The sequence below is a fragment of the Neomonachus schauinslandi genome, chromosome 1, assembly GCF_002201575.2.
Source record: "Neomonachus schauinslandi chromosome 1, ASM220157v2, whole genome shotgun sequence".
In the NCBI taxonomy this organism is placed as follows: Eukaryota; Metazoa; Chordata; class Mammalia; order Carnivora; family Phocidae; genus Neomonachus; species Neomonachus schauinslandi.
In genome coordinates this window covers 206,858,554-206,875,817 of record NC_058403.1, presented here as the reverse complement: position 1 = coordinate 206,875,817, position 17,264 = coordinate 206,858,554, and the positions used below count along the sequence as shown (strand labels likewise).

General features: G+C 59.3%; 2 protein-coding genes across 11 annotated transcripts in view; one reads left to right on the top strand and one right to left on the bottom strand.

The window, feature by feature from the left end:
• Positions 1–14,038, top strand: part of DNM2 (dynamin 2) — an 86,677-nt gene extending 72,639 nt beyond the window's left edge. For 4 of the 10 annotated variants that reach the window (XM_044914714.1, XM_021704951.1, XM_044914711.1 and 1 more), the window contains 7 exons: positions 89–202; positions 4,277–4,386; positions 7,107–7,218; positions 7,743–7,907; positions 10,357–10,589; positions 11,496–11,747; positions 12,282–12,444. In XM_044914714.1, coding sequence (XP_044770649.1) covers positions 89–202; positions 4,277–4,386; positions 7,107–7,218; positions 7,743–7,907; positions 10,357–10,589; positions 11,496–11,747; positions 12,282–12,351 — 1,056 coding nt within the window. In that variant the 3' untranslated portion in view covers positions 12,352–12,444. Of the gene's footprint in view, positions 1–88; positions 203–4,276; positions 4,387–7,106; positions 7,231–7,742; positions 7,908–10,356; positions 10,611–11,495; positions 11,748–12,281; positions 12,445–13,661 lie in introns of those variants that run through there. The other 6 variants (XM_021704953.1, XM_021704952.1, XM_044914703.1 and 3 more) reach the window with 4 other exon arrangements.
• A 539-nt stretch (positions 14,039–14,577) lies between these two features.
• TMED1 (transmembrane p24 trafficking protein 1) lies at positions 14,578–17,017 on the bottom strand. The gene is made up of 4 exons (XM_021704949.2): positions 16,810–17,017; positions 16,011–16,108; positions 15,685–15,868; positions 14,578–14,850 (listed from the first exon to the last, which is right to left on the bottom strand). Exons 1-4 carry the CDS (start codon positions 16,990–16,992, stop codon positions 14,632–14,634), a joined length of 684 nt encoding a protein of 227 aa, XP_021560624.1. The 5' UTR covers positions 16,993–17,017; the 3' UTR covers positions 14,578–14,631.
• Between the last annotated feature and the right edge of the window lie 247 nt (positions 17,018–17,264).

The following is a 17,264-nucleotide window of genomic DNA, read 5'->3' as shown; positions in this document are numbered from 1 at the left end:
TACTGGGGACAAGGGCCCTGGCCACTGCACAGGGGTGGGCCGGGCGGGGCGGCAGGCGTTGTCCTCTGAGCGACACCCTCCCCCCCAGGTGATCCGCAGAGGCTGGCTGACCATCAACAACATCAGCCTGATGAAGGGCGGCTCCAAGGAGTACTGGTTTGTGCTGACCGCGGAGTCTCTATCCTGGTACAAAGATGAGGAGGTGAGTGGCTGGGGGGCAGGGCAGTGGGGCTGGGATGGGTGGGTGCTCACTCATTCACTCTGGTTCATTCGAGAAAGGCTCCCTGAGCACCGCCAGTATCCCAGAGCTCCGGCAGAGAATGGTAATGGCCAGGCTGGCCCCCTAGGGGTCCAGCCGGGTGGCAGCTCCACTCCTCCAGGCTGGAAGGGAGATGGGGGAGGGGAGCTCTCAGCGGGCTAGAAACTGACCCCAGCCCCCAAAGTCACAGTGAGGCATCCCTGGCTCTCAGAGTGGGCAGGGCCCGAGGTCAGGGACTCAGGCTCACAGCCAGGCTGCTGAGGTGCTGGGCTTCCAGCATCTGCAGCCTGCACAGTCTCAGCCGGGCCCTTAGCCTCCTTAGGCCTCTGTCTCCCCATCTACGAAGTAGAGCGGAATGGGCCCCGGGACGGGCCTAGCCATAGTGTCTTTCGAGCGGTCCGCGTGTGCTTGTCCTTATCCAAAGGACGTGCGGAGGCCTCTGGGAGCACTGACCCAGGGGAGTAGCCTGCAGGCCGCCTCATACCGCAGTCTCCATGACCCTGTGGACAAGGGCTGCGAGTCCAGTGGGCAGCCTCGGGCAGCGCCGCTGTCGGGGTCCCTTCACCTCCACACGGGCCCATCCTCCCGTCCCGAGTGGCCCATCGCTTTGCTTCGTTCTCTTAACAACATGGCCGCGGCTCAGTGGCCCCGGGAACGATGCCACCCCAGGGTGACTGCCTGTTGCTCTGTTGTGGGCTGGGCTGGCTTCTGAGGGTCACCAGTGAGGGGCACTGTGTTCCTCTCATTTTCCTGGGCCTACAGGCTCTCCCCGTTGGCCCGGGCGGTGTTAGGTATCTGACAGAGGCCCAAAGCGAAGGCATTGACAAGTCTGTCTGAGGGCGGGTGGGGATGACGCTTTTGCATTTTCACCCTCCTTCCGCCCCTGTGTCTGAAACCCAATCTGCTCTGGTGCATCAGCTGCCAGGCACGCCGAGGACTGGTCTCCACCTTGGGCCCAGGCATCTCCGCCCAGGGTGCGAGTGCCAGCCTTGGCCACAGCCTCGGGCAGCTGTAGAGGGACTTCTGGGCCCAAACCCCGTCCCGGCAGTTCCCCGCCAGTCCAGTTTTCAGAGCTCCTTCTTTCCGCGTAGGAGGGGCTCCTTCATTTTCCCGTCGTGTGGGGGTTGAGAGCAGGAGCCCCAGACCCTCCTGTGGGCCAGACCAGAGGCACGGAAGCGCCGGGCGGGAGGAGGGGGGAGCGCCCGCCGGCAGTAACGAGAACCAGCAGGCCTGTGAAAGGGGCCCTATGTGCGCCCCAGACACAAAGCAGGCTCAGATCGGGAGGGACCCTCAGAGTTACACACGTGGCCGAGACCCCCCGACGACCAGGCTACCTTCTCAGAGACCCCTCAGAGAGGCAGAACGTATTTCTTTATTTTGAAAAACCACCGAGAGGAAGCAGTTCCAGTGTGGGGTAGGAATAGGGGACCGATTCAGCCAAGAGCCCCCCGACCCCTCAGTGGGCGGCAGGCTCCCTCTGCCTCGCCCTGGCACCTCTCCTCCCACCCAGGCCCTTTTGTGACTCCCCAGTCTTTTGTCCAGGTCTCCACCCCAGTGGGAAGCAGGGCGGTGGGCGCCAACACTCACCTCCGGGTCTGCCTCGCTGTGGAGGCGGCAGCAAGTTTGGGGGGTGCGGGTCCTGACGCGCCGCTTGCCCGAGCCCAGCCTAACCAATGTGCAGACTACTGTACACATTCAGAGCCCCCTGAACAGGTAGTCTGAACACTGGGTTGGCGGGGCCGGCTGTCCATCCTGCAGGCCCCCCGGGGGGGGAGGGGGCAAGTAGGGCCACCGCGCCCCGGCCCCTCGGAGCAGGCGAGGAGGCCACTGCCTGCGCCGATCCACTTCGTCTCTTCTGACGTGGCACGGCTGGGGCCGGCTCGCATCTGGAGAAAGTTGTGGGTTTGCAGGAAATCCTAAGGAGGGGGTTGGGGAGCGGGTGGGCGTGGGCGGGAGGGAGGGCTTGGGTCCGCGGCCTGTGTGTGCAGGCGAAGGTCTCTTTGGGGGTCGGATGGGGGCGGGGTGCGCGCACGGCTCTGCGGCTCTGTGTGCGTGTCAGCAGCCCAGGAAGGCAGTCGCTGCGCTCTGGGCGGAATCACACTATAAACAGTTCCAGATGTGGCGTCTCACTCAGGGCCCACAAGGACTGTGACTCAGTTACTTGGCCTGGCTGGCCGACTGGAAGCTTCCTGCCTCCTGACACAGCAGGGTGGGGGCAGCAGAGGCCCTTCCACCATCTTCCGGGCGGGGAACCGCTGCCCGGGCCCCTTCTAAAGCCCCCAAGACTTTTCTCGCGGAGGTTGGTGGGGCCCTGGGCCTTGCCTGGAGCCTTTCTTTGCCACCCTCTGTCCTTGGACTCCCAGAATGCAGCCTGATTGAGGCTCTCCTGGCTCCACGGCCCCCGGGCCCCTCTTCTGCTCCTCACTGCAGCTCGGCCGGAAGGAGCACTCTGCCCTCCTTCCTTCTCTGCCAGAGCCCAGGGAATGGACTCTGGAGCCATAGGCATGAGAGACACACAAAAGAAAACCCTAGTAGCGCCTCAGACGCTCCCCTTAATCCTCACCTCGCACAGGGAGGGCAGGACCCCTGTCCACCTTTGACAGATGAGGAAACTGAGGCAGAGAGGGGCAGTGGCTTGCCCAAGAGCATATGGCCAGGGAGGGGCAGAGCCCATCTGAGCTCCTAAGGCTGCAGGGCCAAGCCCATGCACCCACGCCTGCTGCTCACTCCTGCCTCTCTTCCTGTCATCCTGAACCTTGGAGCCAGCCCCCACCTGCTAGGGATCCCCTGGCCCCCTTCCCCTCAATCTCTGTGGCTGTTCCGGAATTTGGAGGCGGCAGCACGTTGGGCTCTGTTCTGGGGCCTTCTGGTACACAGGGACAAAACAGGCGAAAAGTGAAGTCCTGGGTGAGGCCCGGACATAAAGGGTGATGGGCAGAACCTGGCTTCTGAAGTCCCACTGTGGCCCACTCCCCCTGCCGTGTGGCAGCCACCTTCCCTCTCTGAGCGCAGCGCTTCCCTGGAAGAGATGGGGGAAGGTCACTGGAGTGACTGTGGATCACGTGGGCCTGGGAGCCAGGGGATCCTGATGCACCCTGATGCTGTTTTCTGGTTTCCTGATGTAGAAAACTCATTAATGCGCCCCACACACACGCTGTCCCCATGGGGAGGTCTAAGATGATGCACCTGCAGGGGCCCAGCCCCACGCTGGGGGTACAGTAGGTGCTTAGCCACTGTCGGTGAGTAAACGTTGGCTTCCGTGACCCACATCCTCCCTGAGCTGCTTCCCTGGCAGTCATCAGGACTGAGGCCGGGCACTCGGTGGGCGCTTCCTGAACAGGACTGCCCTTAGGAAGTGAGTAACACTTCTGTGGCCTTGGAGCTCAGGCATCACCTCGAGGGGCCTCACTTTTCAGCTCCAGGAACTTCTGAAGCTGATGAATTTTAAATCCCAGCCCCACCCCTGAATCGTTGCCTGCCCCACTTGGCCTCAGTCTCCCTCTCTGTAAAATGGGATCACAGTGGTAACTCAGTTACAGGCTCATCATGAAGATGTAGTAGTTAATGGTTTCATTCACGCAACCTGGTGGAGAAGGGGTTGGATTCTGGGTAGAATGAGAGCTGGCCAATGTCGAGTATCCACAGTGTGTCGGCAGTGAACAAAAGAAACAGGAGTCCCTGACCTTGAGTAACTGACAGATCAGGCCGGGTGACAGACGGTAGCCTAAGTCCATGAGCAAGATGATGTGGTGTGTCCAGTTACATGAGGGAAAGTACCAAGAGGAGGAGGAGGGTGGGGGGGGTGGCGAGAGAGAGAGAGCAAGCAAGCAGGGTGGGGACAGGTCAGGCCTCTCCAGGAGAGTCCCCTCTGCCCAGAAACCTGAAGGACGCACGAGAGAGCCATGTGGGCATTGGGAGGAGGAGCATTCCAGCAAAGGCCCTGGGGTGGCATCCAGCCCAGGGCATCCTCAGATCCTGTTAAACAGTCCATGGTTACCCCTCCCCTTCCACCCTCAGGAGAAGGAGAAGAAGTACATGCTGCCTCTGGACAACCTTAAAATCCGCGATGTGGAGAAAGGCTTCATGTCCAACAAGCACGTCTTCGCCATCTTCAACACGGAGCAGAGGTGAGGGCCCACCGGGCCAAGGTTGCTGGCCTCGTTTGGTCATTCAGCAGCATAAAGCACTTTCTGCATAAAGTCCCTGCCCCGGGGTCTCATGTTCTAGAAAGGGAATCAAGTAAGAGGCAGAAAACTGCCATGGGTGCTTCCAGCATGTGGACAGGGAGGAGGATCTCTGGGCAGAGACATGATGAAGTGAGGTGGGAGCCATAGAGGGTTCTGAGCAGAGGAGGGACTGGCCCTGGCTCGGGTGTTCACAGGCACCCCCCAGTGGCTGTGGGGAGGCACAGTGGGGGTCAGGGCTGGAGCTGGGAGACCAGGGCTGATTGGGTGGCACTGGTCCAGGTGGGAGATAGTGGGGGCCAGGCCCAGGTAGGGCTGAGGACTTAGAGGAGGCGGCCTATTCTGAGAGTCAGAGCTGACCAAACTCCTGGTGGATATGGATGCAAGAGAGGAAGGCATTTCCTGGGGACCCTGAGCACCTGCAGGAACCGAGCTGCCCTCGCTGAGATGGGAAAGGCAAAGGCAGAGTAGGCTTGGGGACGGTCAGGGGCTGGGTTTGGGCCACACCGAGGGAGAGAGGCCTGTGAGACACCACGTGGGGAAGTCGGGGAGGCAGCTGTGTAGGTACAAGAGTCTGGTGTTCTGGAACGAGCTCCAGGCAGGGTGTGAACTGGGGTGTTGTTATTGCAAGGCAGTGTTCAAAGTCATAGATGAGGTGAGACCCCTGGGTGAGTGTAGACAGAGAAGGGCCCAGGAGGCCCCTGGTGAATCCACCCCCACGGGCTTTGGGGGAAGACGTTAGCAAAAACAAAGATGCTTTTCTCAGCTTGGGAAGAGGCCCAGCTCTGGCAGGAGGTCCGAGAGCAGGAGGAAGGGCTGAGTGTGGACACATCCTCCCTGCTCCCCCAGGACCACCTTCCCTGCTGCCCATCGCTCCCACGCTCCCGTCGGTTCGAAGCAAGCCTCATGTCACGTTTTATGTAAGAACAGCTCAATCCAGCTTTGTTCTGGGCTGGCCGAAAGCTCTGGGGCCCACTTTGGCCGTCATCTGGCTCCAAAAACCTTTGTATCTCTTCGGCTCCTCCGTCTGCACCCCCATCTCCCCTACCTAAGAAGCCCGAGGGCACGTGGGAGAACCTGGGCTTCGTCCTGGGACAGGCCTGCTGGGAGGCTCTTCCTTGCTGCGTGCAGGGCAGCCGCCCCGCCTCCCCAGCCCCTGATCCCCTGTGCAAGGGGGTGAAGGTCGTACCTAGCGTAGCATTTAGGAGTGAGCTCAGGAAAGCCAGGATAATAGTCATGGAAACAAGATAGAAGTTTGGGTTTTCTACGGCTTTACCCTCCAGGGCAGGTGGGGCAGCTCCACAGGCTTCCAGGCCCAGGTGCTCCTACTCCTGAGACCTCCTCCTCCTTTTTCTTTTTTTTTTTAAATTTATTTATTAGGGAGAGAGTGAGAGAGAGAGCGCAAGAGGGGGTAGGGTTAGAGGGAGAAGCAGACTCCCCGCCGAGCAGGGAGCCCGATGCGGGACTCGATCCCGGGACTCCGGGATCATGACCTGAGCCGAAGGCAGTCGCTCATCCAACTGAGCCACCCAGGCGCCCTCCTCCTCCTTTTTCAAGATGGCTGCCCAAGGTCCAGCCATCATGATGTTCCAGGCAGTCCTAGGGAGGAGGAGAAGGAGCAACGAAGGCGTGCCCCTCACTCCCTAAGACTCCTTCCAGAAGTCTGAGGGCAGCCACTCACGGACTGCTCGCCGGCCGTAGCTCTGTCACGAGGCCATGACTAACCTCAAACTCCGATCTCACACAGAAGCTTTGGGACAGCTTGGCCGTCTTGGCCACACCTGCCCTGTGGGACAGGATGGCATGTGTGTGGCACAGATCCTGGCCTACAGAACATCGGCCATAAATGCCAGCCATAAATAGTGTCCATCTGCTTTTCCTCCAGCCTGTGGCTCTGAGCCTTCCTTCTGCTTGCAGACCCACATTCGCCCAGCATCTCACATGCCTTCGCTGGGAGCCTCAGTCCCGTCCTTGGACAGCTCCACAGCCCTCCGTCCGCCCCAGCCCAGCGCCCAGGAGTCGGGGCACATTCTAGACCTACACTGTCCAGTGCAGTAGCCACTGGCCTCATTTAGCAATTTAAATGTAAATTGGCTGAAATAAAATGCAGCCCAAATTAAGTTCCTTCATCACCCTAGCACTATTCATGGTGCTCACAAAGAATCCACCTGTGGCTTCTTGCTACCATGGCTGACAACAGCAGTTGAAAACGATCCTGCCGTCACAGAATGTTCTTTTGGACAACTTTGCTGTCACCTCCCTGAAAACACCTTGCTGGGAGCCGCCCAACCAGGGGTGTTGAGGGACGCCTGCCCACTTCTGAGAGTATCTTTGACAGCCTTTGGCCCCCACAGGAGAGCATGAAAGGGGAGCAGTTTCCAGGGAAAAGAGAGGCATCGACTAAAGCCCAAAAACAAAACCCCTCGATGCTGCTAGATGCAGATGAGCACATGCTCTGCCCTCGGTACGGTTCTGGATGCTGTAGGCACTGACTTTGCTCCGCCAGCCCAACAGGATGCAGATGCTCCTGCCATCCCAGGGCTCGGGTTGTGCCTGGGTCAGGTGTGAGTCCCCGTCCGTCAGAGCCCAGAGCCCACGCTCCAGCTCCTGCACCCGCCAGGCCCGTGGGCAGGGTCAAGAACGTGCCTCTTCTCTCGCTGCAGGAACGTCTACAAGGACCTTCGACAGATTGAGCTGGCCTGTGACTCCCAGGAGGACGTGGACAGCTGGAAGGCCTCGTTCCTCCGAGCCGGGGTCTACCCCGAGAAGGACCAGGTGAGGAGCTGCGCTGCCTGGCTGACACACCTTGGGATGAGCTGACCCCTCCTGGGAGAGGAGGGGGTCCAATGTTTTGCTGGATAGGTCATTTCCAGGCACGTAGCCTGTACTCTCTTGAGCAAACAAAAGAAAAAGGGGGAGAGGGTTCTGCCATCAGGGCCCAGGAGATTCTCCAACTAAAGCCAAGGCCGGGGAGATACATGGCCTGGGATCCCATCTGTTTTGTTCGCTTTCCTCCTCCTGTCCTTGAGGTGGAGTGAACATGGCTGCCCTCGGCCCCAAAATTAACATGTTCCGGTCCCCGGTGAGAAAGTCTAATCACCGTAGGCCATGGTCACCCTAGGTCCAGGCAGCGCAGGCCATGGGCAGGCAGGGCTCCACAGTGCCGACCTGGCCATCGGGGACATCCCCAGAAAGCTGGTGGTGGGCAGGACAGGGCAAGCACTTCCCAGAGAATGGGGGCTCCCCACTCTCGCCCCAGGTCACGGTCACCCCTCACCATCTGCTCTCTCCCCCTACAGGCAGAAAATGAGGATGGAGTCCAGGAGAACACCTTCTCCATGGACCCGCAACTCGAGCGGCAGGTGGAGACCATCCGCAACCTGGTGGACTCCTATGTGGCCATCATCAACAAGTCCATCCGCGACCTCATGCCAAAGACCATCATGCACCTCATGATCAACAATGTGAGTGCCCGGCCCCCGCCAGGGCCTGCCCGTCATGGGAGGGGGCGGGGGCCGCCACAGCCAGATTTGGCCTGAACACTGTTGGTTTTTGTTTTTCAAGATTTTATTTATTTATTTGAGAGAGAGGGAGGGAGAGCCATGAGCAAGGGGAGGGGCAGAAGGAGAAGCAGACTCCCCGCTGAGCAAGGAACGTGATGCGGGACCTGATCTCAGGACCCCAGGACCATGACCTGAGCCGAAGGCAGACACCCAACCGACTGAGCCACCCAGGCGCCCCAACATTGTTTGTACAAAATGTAAAATTAGAGTGAGTCACTACCTTTTTAACATCAGAATCAGGATTCTCAGCCTCTCTTGGCAAATTGGAAGGTGCAGGCCACATGGGGCTCACTCCCATTTACATAGGTACTTGAAGCTAACACCACACGTCTATACTTCCTCTGACTTTTTTCGGCCTTATGATAACCCTAGGAGAGGGACTATCATGTCCATTTTATAGACAGCACAACAAGGCCCGGCAAGGTCAAGAAACCTGCCCTGAGTCACTCAGAAGAGTGGGAGGTGGGATTAAAACCCAGACTGAGTATGTCCAGAACTGTGGCCTCCTGATGGCCTGCAGCCCAGCCCACCTTCACTCGGGGGCATTACCTGCCTCCCCCAGGGCTCCCGAGATGCTCAGGGCTTTAGGCTCCTCTTTGGTGGAATGCAGCTGCACTAAGGTCTCCCACTCTAGGTTGCTGGGAGGGTGCGGGGGGCTCCTATCTCGGGCCTTCAGCTCAGCTAGGCACTCAGGAATCTATGTAGACCAGGTTTGGCTTATGTCGTGCCTATAAAGCTCTCAGTGTAACAGGGTCTAAAGCAAAAATCCCAAATCCCTCTTCCTTACTATGTTCTTCACTATCTTCTTCGGGGTGAGCGGTGCTAAGTTTCATGGGTGTGCTGGTATATCCCTCACATATAAATGGGATTTATGATATACTTGCTTCTGCCGCTATGAAATTTAAAATGCATATGTGGTTTGGCTCCAAAGTTCTATTTGCAGGAATTTTTCCCACAGAGACCTTTGCCCATATTCAAATTGAGCACATACATGCTTATTATTTTAGCATTGTTGTGTAGTGGCCAAAGATTGGAAATCTCTGTCCCCTTAATAGAATCCGTTTAGTACATAGCTATTCTATCAAAAAGAAGAGGAGGAGGATTTCCAGGTTGATAATAACGCTCAGTCATGAAGTGGAAAACTATGGAGCATAACAGAATGTACAGGAGGGCTCCATTTGTCTAAAAGGGGAGGGAAATGAACTCTCAAGCCTGGTCATTTTTGCAGATGCTAAAAGTTCATCTGGGAAAAGTCAACATCTATTCTTAAAAAAGACAATGGTAGAAGGAGTCTTTTGTTATGAGTCTGTGTGTTTCAGTCTCAAAACCACTCTTGCCCTGAAGGGGAAAGCTCGGAAAGCATCCCCTCTAAAATCCAGAACAAGTTGGCCCTCTCCACTTGTGTTTAAAACCTTCTTGAGGGGCGCCTGGATGGCTCAGTTGAGCATCCGGCTCTTGATTTCGGCTCAGGGCACGATCTAGGCTCCTGGGATCGAGTCCCACGTCAGGCTCTGTGCTCAGCGGGGAGTCAGCTTGGGGATCCTCTCTCCCTCTGTTCTTCCCCCTGCTCACGTGCACTCTTCTCTCCCTCTCTAAAATAAATAAATAAAAATCTTCAAACAAGCAAGCAAACTTTCTTGTAGAGTTACTAGCTAGTACAGTTCAATCAGAAAAATCATTTAGAGGTGTGAAACACTGAAAAGGAATAGGAAACTTGGTCCTAGTTGGAGAAGCTCCTGGACACACGAACAGGTACCTAGAAACTCCATAAAAGTAACTGAAAAAACTCCTGTATCCTGTAGGAGGTTTTAGGAAGGAACAAATTATAAAATTAACAGAAACTAGGAGTTTTTTAATGAAAGCCAGCTTGAAGACAACAAATGGGAGGAAAGACAGCAGTAAAAGAGGCAGGATTCGAGTTTAATAAGCGTCTCGTGGAATGGGCTGGAAGGACACGTGAAGGGGCCCCCGAGAGACTCGGCAGACAGCTCACGTGCGTTTCAAACATCGTACACATCGCACAGTAAAGTTAAAGACCAGACAGCCTGGGGCGCCTGGGTGGCTCAGTTGGTTAAGCAACTGCCTTCAGCTCGGGTCATGATCCCAGGATCCACGGGCTCTCTGCTCGGCGGGAAGCCTGCTTCTCCCTCTGCCACTCCCCCTGCTTGTGTTCCCTCTTTTGCTCGCTCTCTCTCTCTCTCTCTCGGTGTTAATTAAATAAATAAATAAAATCTTTAAAAAAAAAAAAAAAAAGACCAGACAGCCCACCCAGTGTGGCGGATGCTTCTGCAGCCTGTCGTAACGGCAGGTGTGGGGGGACGCCCTGACCTCTCTGCCCCTTGCCCCCCAGACAAAGGCCTTCATCCACCATGAGCTGCTGGCCTACCTGTACTCCTCGGCGGACCAGAGCAGCCTCATGGAGGAGTCGGCCGACCAGGCCCAGCGGCGGGATGACATGCTGCGCATGTACCATGCGCTCAAGGAGGCCCTCAACATCATCGGGGACATCAGCACCAGCACCGTGTCCACGCCCGTGCCCCCGCCCGTCGATGACACCTGGCTCCAGAGCACTGGCAGCCACAGGTCCGAGAGGCCTGGGCCCCTGTAGCCTGCGGAGGCTGCTGCCCGCCGGTCCCCCCATGTGTCCCATCAGGGCCCGGCCCCGGGGCGGGTGGGGTGAAGGGGCCTGAGCCACAGTGGTCGCTGCTCCCCGGCCTGGGCCTGAAGCGACAAGGAGAGAGAAGTGTTGGGTGGAGGGCCCATCTGACTCCTGGTGTTTTCCATTGGTGAAGCCCAAGCGGAAGCCAGAGAGGGCAAGAGGCCGGGGCAGCGGGGGCCATGGGGTCATCGTCCTGGAGCACAGAGCGCAGACGAGAATGGCAGGTTGGGGAGGGTCTGCAGCAGCAGCTGGAGGGCATGACTGGCCTGTCCCCGGCCCCCCCAACCACCTCAGAGCTGGTGGATGGAAATGAGGCGCCGGCAGGGGCAACGCAGAGCCTCAGGCAGGGACACCCGACCAGTGACAGGGCAGGCGGCGGGAGGACAGAGGGTGGGTCAGGGGAATCTCCTAGAAGGTGCCGGCCCTGCTGAGGCCTCAAGGAGCCATGGAGTTACTTAGGGAGAGGGAACAGCGGGTGCTCCGGCCCGGGGGGGCAGCCTGTGGGGTGCCCAGGGCAGGGGTTCGAATGAGCGTGGACTGGAAGAGGCAGGGAAGCTGGCAGGCCCTGGCAGGGCTGGTGAGAGGGAAGTGGCCCTGGGAGTGACGTCAGAGGGAAGCAGGAGCCCCTGGTGGCTGAGCCAGAGGCACAGGGAGGCCCTGGCGCAGGTTTTAGGTGGGGGCACAGCCACTGCTAAGCAGGTGGGGGCGGGGTGGATGGAGGGGCCCCAGCCAGCGCCACACCCTGGCCCCCTCGGGTTTCCACAGGCACCCTGGCAAGGCTGGTGCTCCCCACCCCCTTCTCCGGCTCACACCCTCTCCTTCCTCCACAGCCCCACTCCACAGCGCCGACCCATGTCCAGCGCGCATCCCCCAGGCCGGCCGCCAGCAGTGAGAGGCCCAACCCCAGGGCCCCCTCTGATTCCCGTGCCAGTGGGGGCAGCAGCCTCCTTCGCCGCGCCCCCCATCCCGTCCAGGCCTGGACCCCAGAGCGTGTTTGCCAACAATGACCCCTTCTCGGCCCCGCCTCAGGTTCCATCTCGGCCGGCTCGGATTCCACCCGGCATCCCCCCTGGAGTGCCCAGGTAAGGCTGGACGGCCCCCTCACTGCCCGCGCCCTGCGGGGAATGGAGTCTTCATCCACATGTGGCTGGTGTGAAAACTGAAGCCCAGAGAGGCCAACTTGCTTGCCCAAAGTCACAGAGCGGTGGAGAGTCAGGGTGACACCGGGGCTCCCAGGCCTGGCCCCTGCCTGAGCGGGTGGCCCACCACACAGATTGGGACTCCTCACATGGGGCCCCTTTTCCTAGTTTTGACCTTTGTTTCCTTACTGAGGACACGCGTGAGCCTTCGCACACCCCTGCCCTTCCTCACCCCGCCCTGCAGGCCAGGCTCCGTTCACCACACTTCTCCCATGAGAAACCCAGGGGCCAGGCTGGGCGGGGACTCAGCCGGGGCCACACAGCTCCAGCTCCTCCGTGGCACTCTAGCAGCTTTTGGGGCATCAGGCAGCACCCTGGGGCGGGGGCGGTGGGGCCTGGGTCCCCTCCCTCGTCCTACTTAGGGCCTCACTGCCATCTCCCCCTCCCCCTCCCCGTCTGTCTTTATTCTCTTTGCAGCAGAAGACCCCCTGCTGCGCCCAGCCGGCCCACCATTATCCGCCCAGCCGAGCCATCCCTGCTCGACTAGGCCGCCTGGGTGGCGTGTTCTCAGGGGGTCTTCGCACACCTGCCGTGCAGGAGCTTCGGTGGTCTGGGGGCCCCTCCACTGCCCCTGGCCCCGTCATCCACGTGCCAGGACCAGGCTCCCTGTGGGCAGCCCCCTGACTCTTCCCTAACCTTGGCCCCCATCCCCAGCTGGACACAGCACTGAATGAAGGGGCCCTGGAGCCCTGGGGCAAGGGCGGGAGCTGGGGTGTTGCACTTTGGGGGATGGAGCCACAGGGTAGCTGAGGAGGGAATGCACCCTGGGCGCCCTCTCGAATGAGGATTCAGGCTGGGGCCAGGGGGACTCAACCCGGGGCTTCTCTGGCCAGGAAAGCCTGAAGCCAGGCCTTCTGGAAACTGGGGCAGCAAGAGTGCCTGTACCCCCCAGCCCTTCCTGGGGCCCAAGGAGCATGTCCACTTCTCAGCAGCGGGAGCTCCAGGCAGTGAGCCAGGCCCAGCAGGCCCCACGCTGCCCGCCCTGCAAGTTGTAAATATTCCTTCCTTGGCCGTATTAACCACACGGCCGAGCCTCGGCTGCCGGAGGTGCCTTCGCCGGGTCCGGAAGCCTCCGTCCTCCCGGCCTCGCTCTCTCCTTCCTGGGTCCCCTCCTCCTCCTAGGTCCCCAGGGTGCCTCGGGCTCAGGGCTGAGTGAGTGGGGAGGCTGTGAGGGGCTCCTGGCTCCCACCCAGGCCTCCCCAACGGGGTGGGCCCCAGGTGGCCCATCGCCGAGCACACCCTGCTCGCTCCTCGCTCGGTTTGACCACTGTAAGTGCCTGCACTCTGTATCCTATTAATAAACTAAAATAAAGGGAAGAAGCTTCTGGTGGCTGCTGTGTGGGCCTTTTGTGTTGGCGTTCAGGCTGAGCATGTGGACTGCTCGCCTTCCCCCGGCAGGCCTCCAACAAAGACCCCACCTCCCCTCCTACCATGGGCACGCTCACACCTCACTTCTGGGACTCTGCTCTTGGGGAGAGCACTTCTTCCAGAGGCAACCATGCTCTAGAGGGAAAATCTCTTGCTTTCCTTAACACATCAGGAGTGGGGACAAATGTTCGGCACTCCCCCTCCACACATACTAACCCAGGGGCCTGGCTGTAGCCCCTGACACAGGCCTGGGGTGGGCAGCAGAATCACACAGGGGAGAGGGAGCCCCGGCCCTCCACCCCACACTGCCGTGGTCAGGGCCCCCCTCCCCACCACTGCAGTCCTAAGGACTCCGCCCAGGTCCAAGCCCTTCTGGCCCAGCCCGGGTCACAGTTAAACTTTGCTTTCTGATTTTTCTCTTGTGCCCAGGCGACCACCTCCATCGGCTCCCGCCCGGCCTTTCTTCTGAGCTTCGTGGGAGACTCCTCCCGCCTGCCTGGTTTGCCCCCTTGGGGGCAGGTCTGTCCCGGCTGGTGTCCCTGAGCCCCAGTCACCAGGCTCTGTGATTTTCTGACCATAATTTATTGACTCCAGTGCCCAGGCCAGACCGCCCTTTGTTCCGTGAGGCTCCTGCGCAAGCTTTGGCTGGGCCACCCCTCAGCCCTGCCCGGGGCCTCTGCAGAGAGAGCAGGAGGGGCGGGTGGTCATGCAGCCCCCCACTCCTAGAGTTCTGTTACCAGACCTCACACAGAGCCCACCCCGCGCTGGGCTGAGGGGCTGGGCTCCTTCCTCTCAATAAAGTGACTGTCCTGGCAAGAACACTGCAGCCGTGTCTCCTTCCCGGCCCCTGGCATAAGCAGGCCGCCCCCAGCCTGGGAGCCGCCCCCAGCAGCAGCAACAGGCCTCTGGTGGGGTGACAGGGAGATAAAGGAAGGCATGGGGTCCCACAAGCAGCAAGCCCCCTCCCACCGTACCCTGGCTCAGAAGGCCAGGAGGGAAGGGAAGGGAGAGTTTGCTTCCTGGGCCCTATCCCACACCAAGCAGTGCCTGTGCAGGCTGGGACTCAGGCTAAGGCACACACATTTACTGGAGGGGACACGGCAAGGGGCCAGAATATCCAAGGGTCACATGCAAATGATGCAGTGCCCTCCCCGTCCATGCACAATTTCCAGGAAAGCAGGTGCAGCCACTGAGCTGTCCCTCCTGGAGGGCCCAGGCCTGTCAGCCAAGCCAACAAGGGTTTCCAGCCTGGCCCCTGGCAGGGAGGAGACACACGAGGACCTCAGGGCCATGACTGCGTGGCCTCCCCTCCCATAGGAAACTAAGTTTGGGGAAAGGACCCCCAGATCTCACACACATGTGCCCTGCTGCCCCTCCTTTCCCTGTCTTCCTTCTGGGGCTAAGTGGGCACAGGGCGCTTGTCCTGGAAAAAGCGCTTGAGCGTGCAGACCTGGAGCACGGCGACCAGCAGCAGCACGGCCATGTTCACCGCAGACCAGAAGTTGACCCGCTCCAGGTTGCCCTCCTGCAGGTTGCGGTCACGTGCCTCAAAGGCCCGCAGGAGCGTCAGCATCTGGATGCTACGTTCCAACCGGGTCTTCATGATCTCAATGGACTCCTGTGGAGCAGAGAGAGGGGCAGGGTCAGGCCTCCGCCCTTGGGGGAGCAAGGGCCAATAAAATGGGGGATGGGGTGAGCCTGTTTTGGGAGGAGAGAGCTGAGAGGAGACTTTGTGGCCAGGCTGCCTGAGTCTGAATCCTCTCTCTGTGCTGACTAGCTGGGTGACCTTCAGCAAGTTAATTAACCTCTCCGGGCCTCAGTTTCCTCCGAATTGAGGTGAGAATTGAGTGCCTAAATAAGTATAAAGAATGTACTTACTAGTGGGGCGCCTGGGTGGCTCAGATGGTTAAGCGTCTGCCTTCGGCTCAAGTCACGATCCCAGGGTCCTGGGATCGAGTCCCGCATCGGGCTCCCTGTTAGGCGGGGAGCCTGCTTCTCCCTCTGCCGCTGCCTCTCTCTATCTCTCTCTCTGACTCTCATGAATAAATAAATAAACAACAACAAAAAATTTTATAAAAAGAATGTACTTACTAGTGGTTAACAGCACAGTTGCTAAAGCCAGACTTCCTGGGTTCAAATATTGGATCTGCCAGTTGCTATGTGGCCTTAGGAAAGTTACTTAGCCATCCTGTGCCTCAGTTTAAATGGGGCATTGGGAACACATTCCCTACCTCATATGGAGATTTCATTAGTTATTTAAGCCCTTGAAACTCCTACACCTAGAAATGCACATTATTTTAACTGTGAGTGACTACTATTCTAATTAAGGTGGGGACGCCAGGGGCGCTGGGTCAGGCAGATGCGGACCCCAGGCAAGGTGGAAGAATAGGGAAGCACTGTTGCCCAAAGCCAGAGATCTGGGACAAGTGGCACTGGCTCAGCCTGGGCGCACCTTGATGTCCTCCATCTTGACATCCAGCATCTCCTCAGGTTCCACAGCCTCTGCCCAGCCCTCGACCTCCTCGTCATCCTGCAGGCTGTCAAAAATGAGTTCGAAGAACACCAGCTTCTCAGAGATTGTGCTGAAGGAGTTGTCAAAGCACAGCTTGTAGTCCCCAGCTTCCGTGGGCTCCACCCTGGGAGAAAGACACACAGACACACATGACCCAGAGTGGCCCACCAGCCAGACTTTGAGAGGCAGGGAAGGTGGTAACCTGAGGCCACTGGGGAGGGGCAGGGCTGAAACTAAACCCAGGCAGACAGTGGGACTTAACTCACGTGTGCACCCCATCTGCCTTGCGGGACTCACTGACCAGCAGCACGCCCTGAGGGCTCTCCAGCGTGAAATCCACGTCCAGTCCAGCACCTCCAATCACCTGGGGGGACAGGTAAGAGGGTGGAGGGCTAGGGGTAGGCCAAGGGCACCTGCCAGGGAAAGCCAGGGCTGGACCAACCCGCACAGACCCATCCAGGACCACCAGGGGCCTACCTGAGCGCTGACACCTACACCTGTAACCTGGTCCTGCCCCACCTGTCCCTCTGACCGCGCCCCTTGCCTTGGCTCAGTCTTCCTTGATAGGACAGCTCTGGGTTTGGCTCTTTCATCTGGTCACACCCCCGTCGTAAGTCCTTGATCGACGTTTACCTGGCCATACCCCAAGTAAGGAGACAGGGACCCGCTTTCCTTAACCCAATCCCGGAGACATCCTCATGTTGACCTCGCCCTTTTAGTGGCGCATCTTGGTCACGCCCACCAACTCCCCCTGTCAGCGAAGCCAACCTTTGGCCACGCCCACTCGTGAGGTTCCTGCCCTGTGAGGGGCGCTCTCTTATAACCGATGGCCCCGCCCCCCGGCGGTCTCACTCTAACCCCGCCTCCTGCCATTATTCCCATCCCCTCCGCTCCCACGCACCTTCTCCACCAGCTCCGGCTCGTTCTTCCTAGCTCCGCCCCCGCGCTCTTACGCACTGGCTCCTCCCCCTCCCTCTTTAATCCATGCCTCGCTTCAGCTGCTTGGCCACGCCCCCTCGCCCTGGCTCCGCTCGCTCGTCTGCTCCCCGACTCGGGACCCTCTACCTGGTACTCGGTCTCGAGGCTTGCGTTGGCCGGCGCAGACTGGTAGAAACACTGCTTCCTCCCCGCAGGCAGCAGGAACGTGAACTCGCCGTCCTGGATCGGTGGGGGCCCTGCCCCCCCAACCCCCACCGGCAGCAGTAGTAGCCATAGTGCCAAGGCTAGGGCCGCTCCGGCCGCCATCATCCGGGTCACCCTACGGTCTGCTAAGAGGTCGCGGTTCCTTTAAGAGCTGGCCCTGCCCCCTCTGCGACTCGGCGGAGCTCATTGGCAGCCGCTCCTGCCGGTGGTGTGAAGCGAACGGAGAGAAAAAGTGAAGGGCCCCCTGAGAGCTTAGCTGCCCGAATGAATGCCTTCTGTGCCTTAAAACACTCAGCCTTCTGGAGACTTTTTCCTGAAAAGCCTCTAGCTCTAGTTACCATCAACAGATGGTGCGGAAAAATGGCAAAAATAGGTAC

Coding starts and splice junctions, on each gene's coding strand:
- TMED1 (XM_021704949.2), bottom strand. CDS start 16,992: ATGATGGCGGCCGGAGCGGCCCTAGCCTTGGCACTATGGCTACTACTG. Junction 16,109..16,809: donor GCCTCGAGACCGAGTACCAG/GTAGAGGGTCCC, acceptor CTGTCCCCCCAG/GTGATTGGAGGTGCTGGACT. Junction 14,851..15,684: donor TCAAGATGGAGGACATCAAG/GTGCGCCCAGGC, acceptor TCTGCTCCACAG/GAGTCCATTGAGATCATGAA.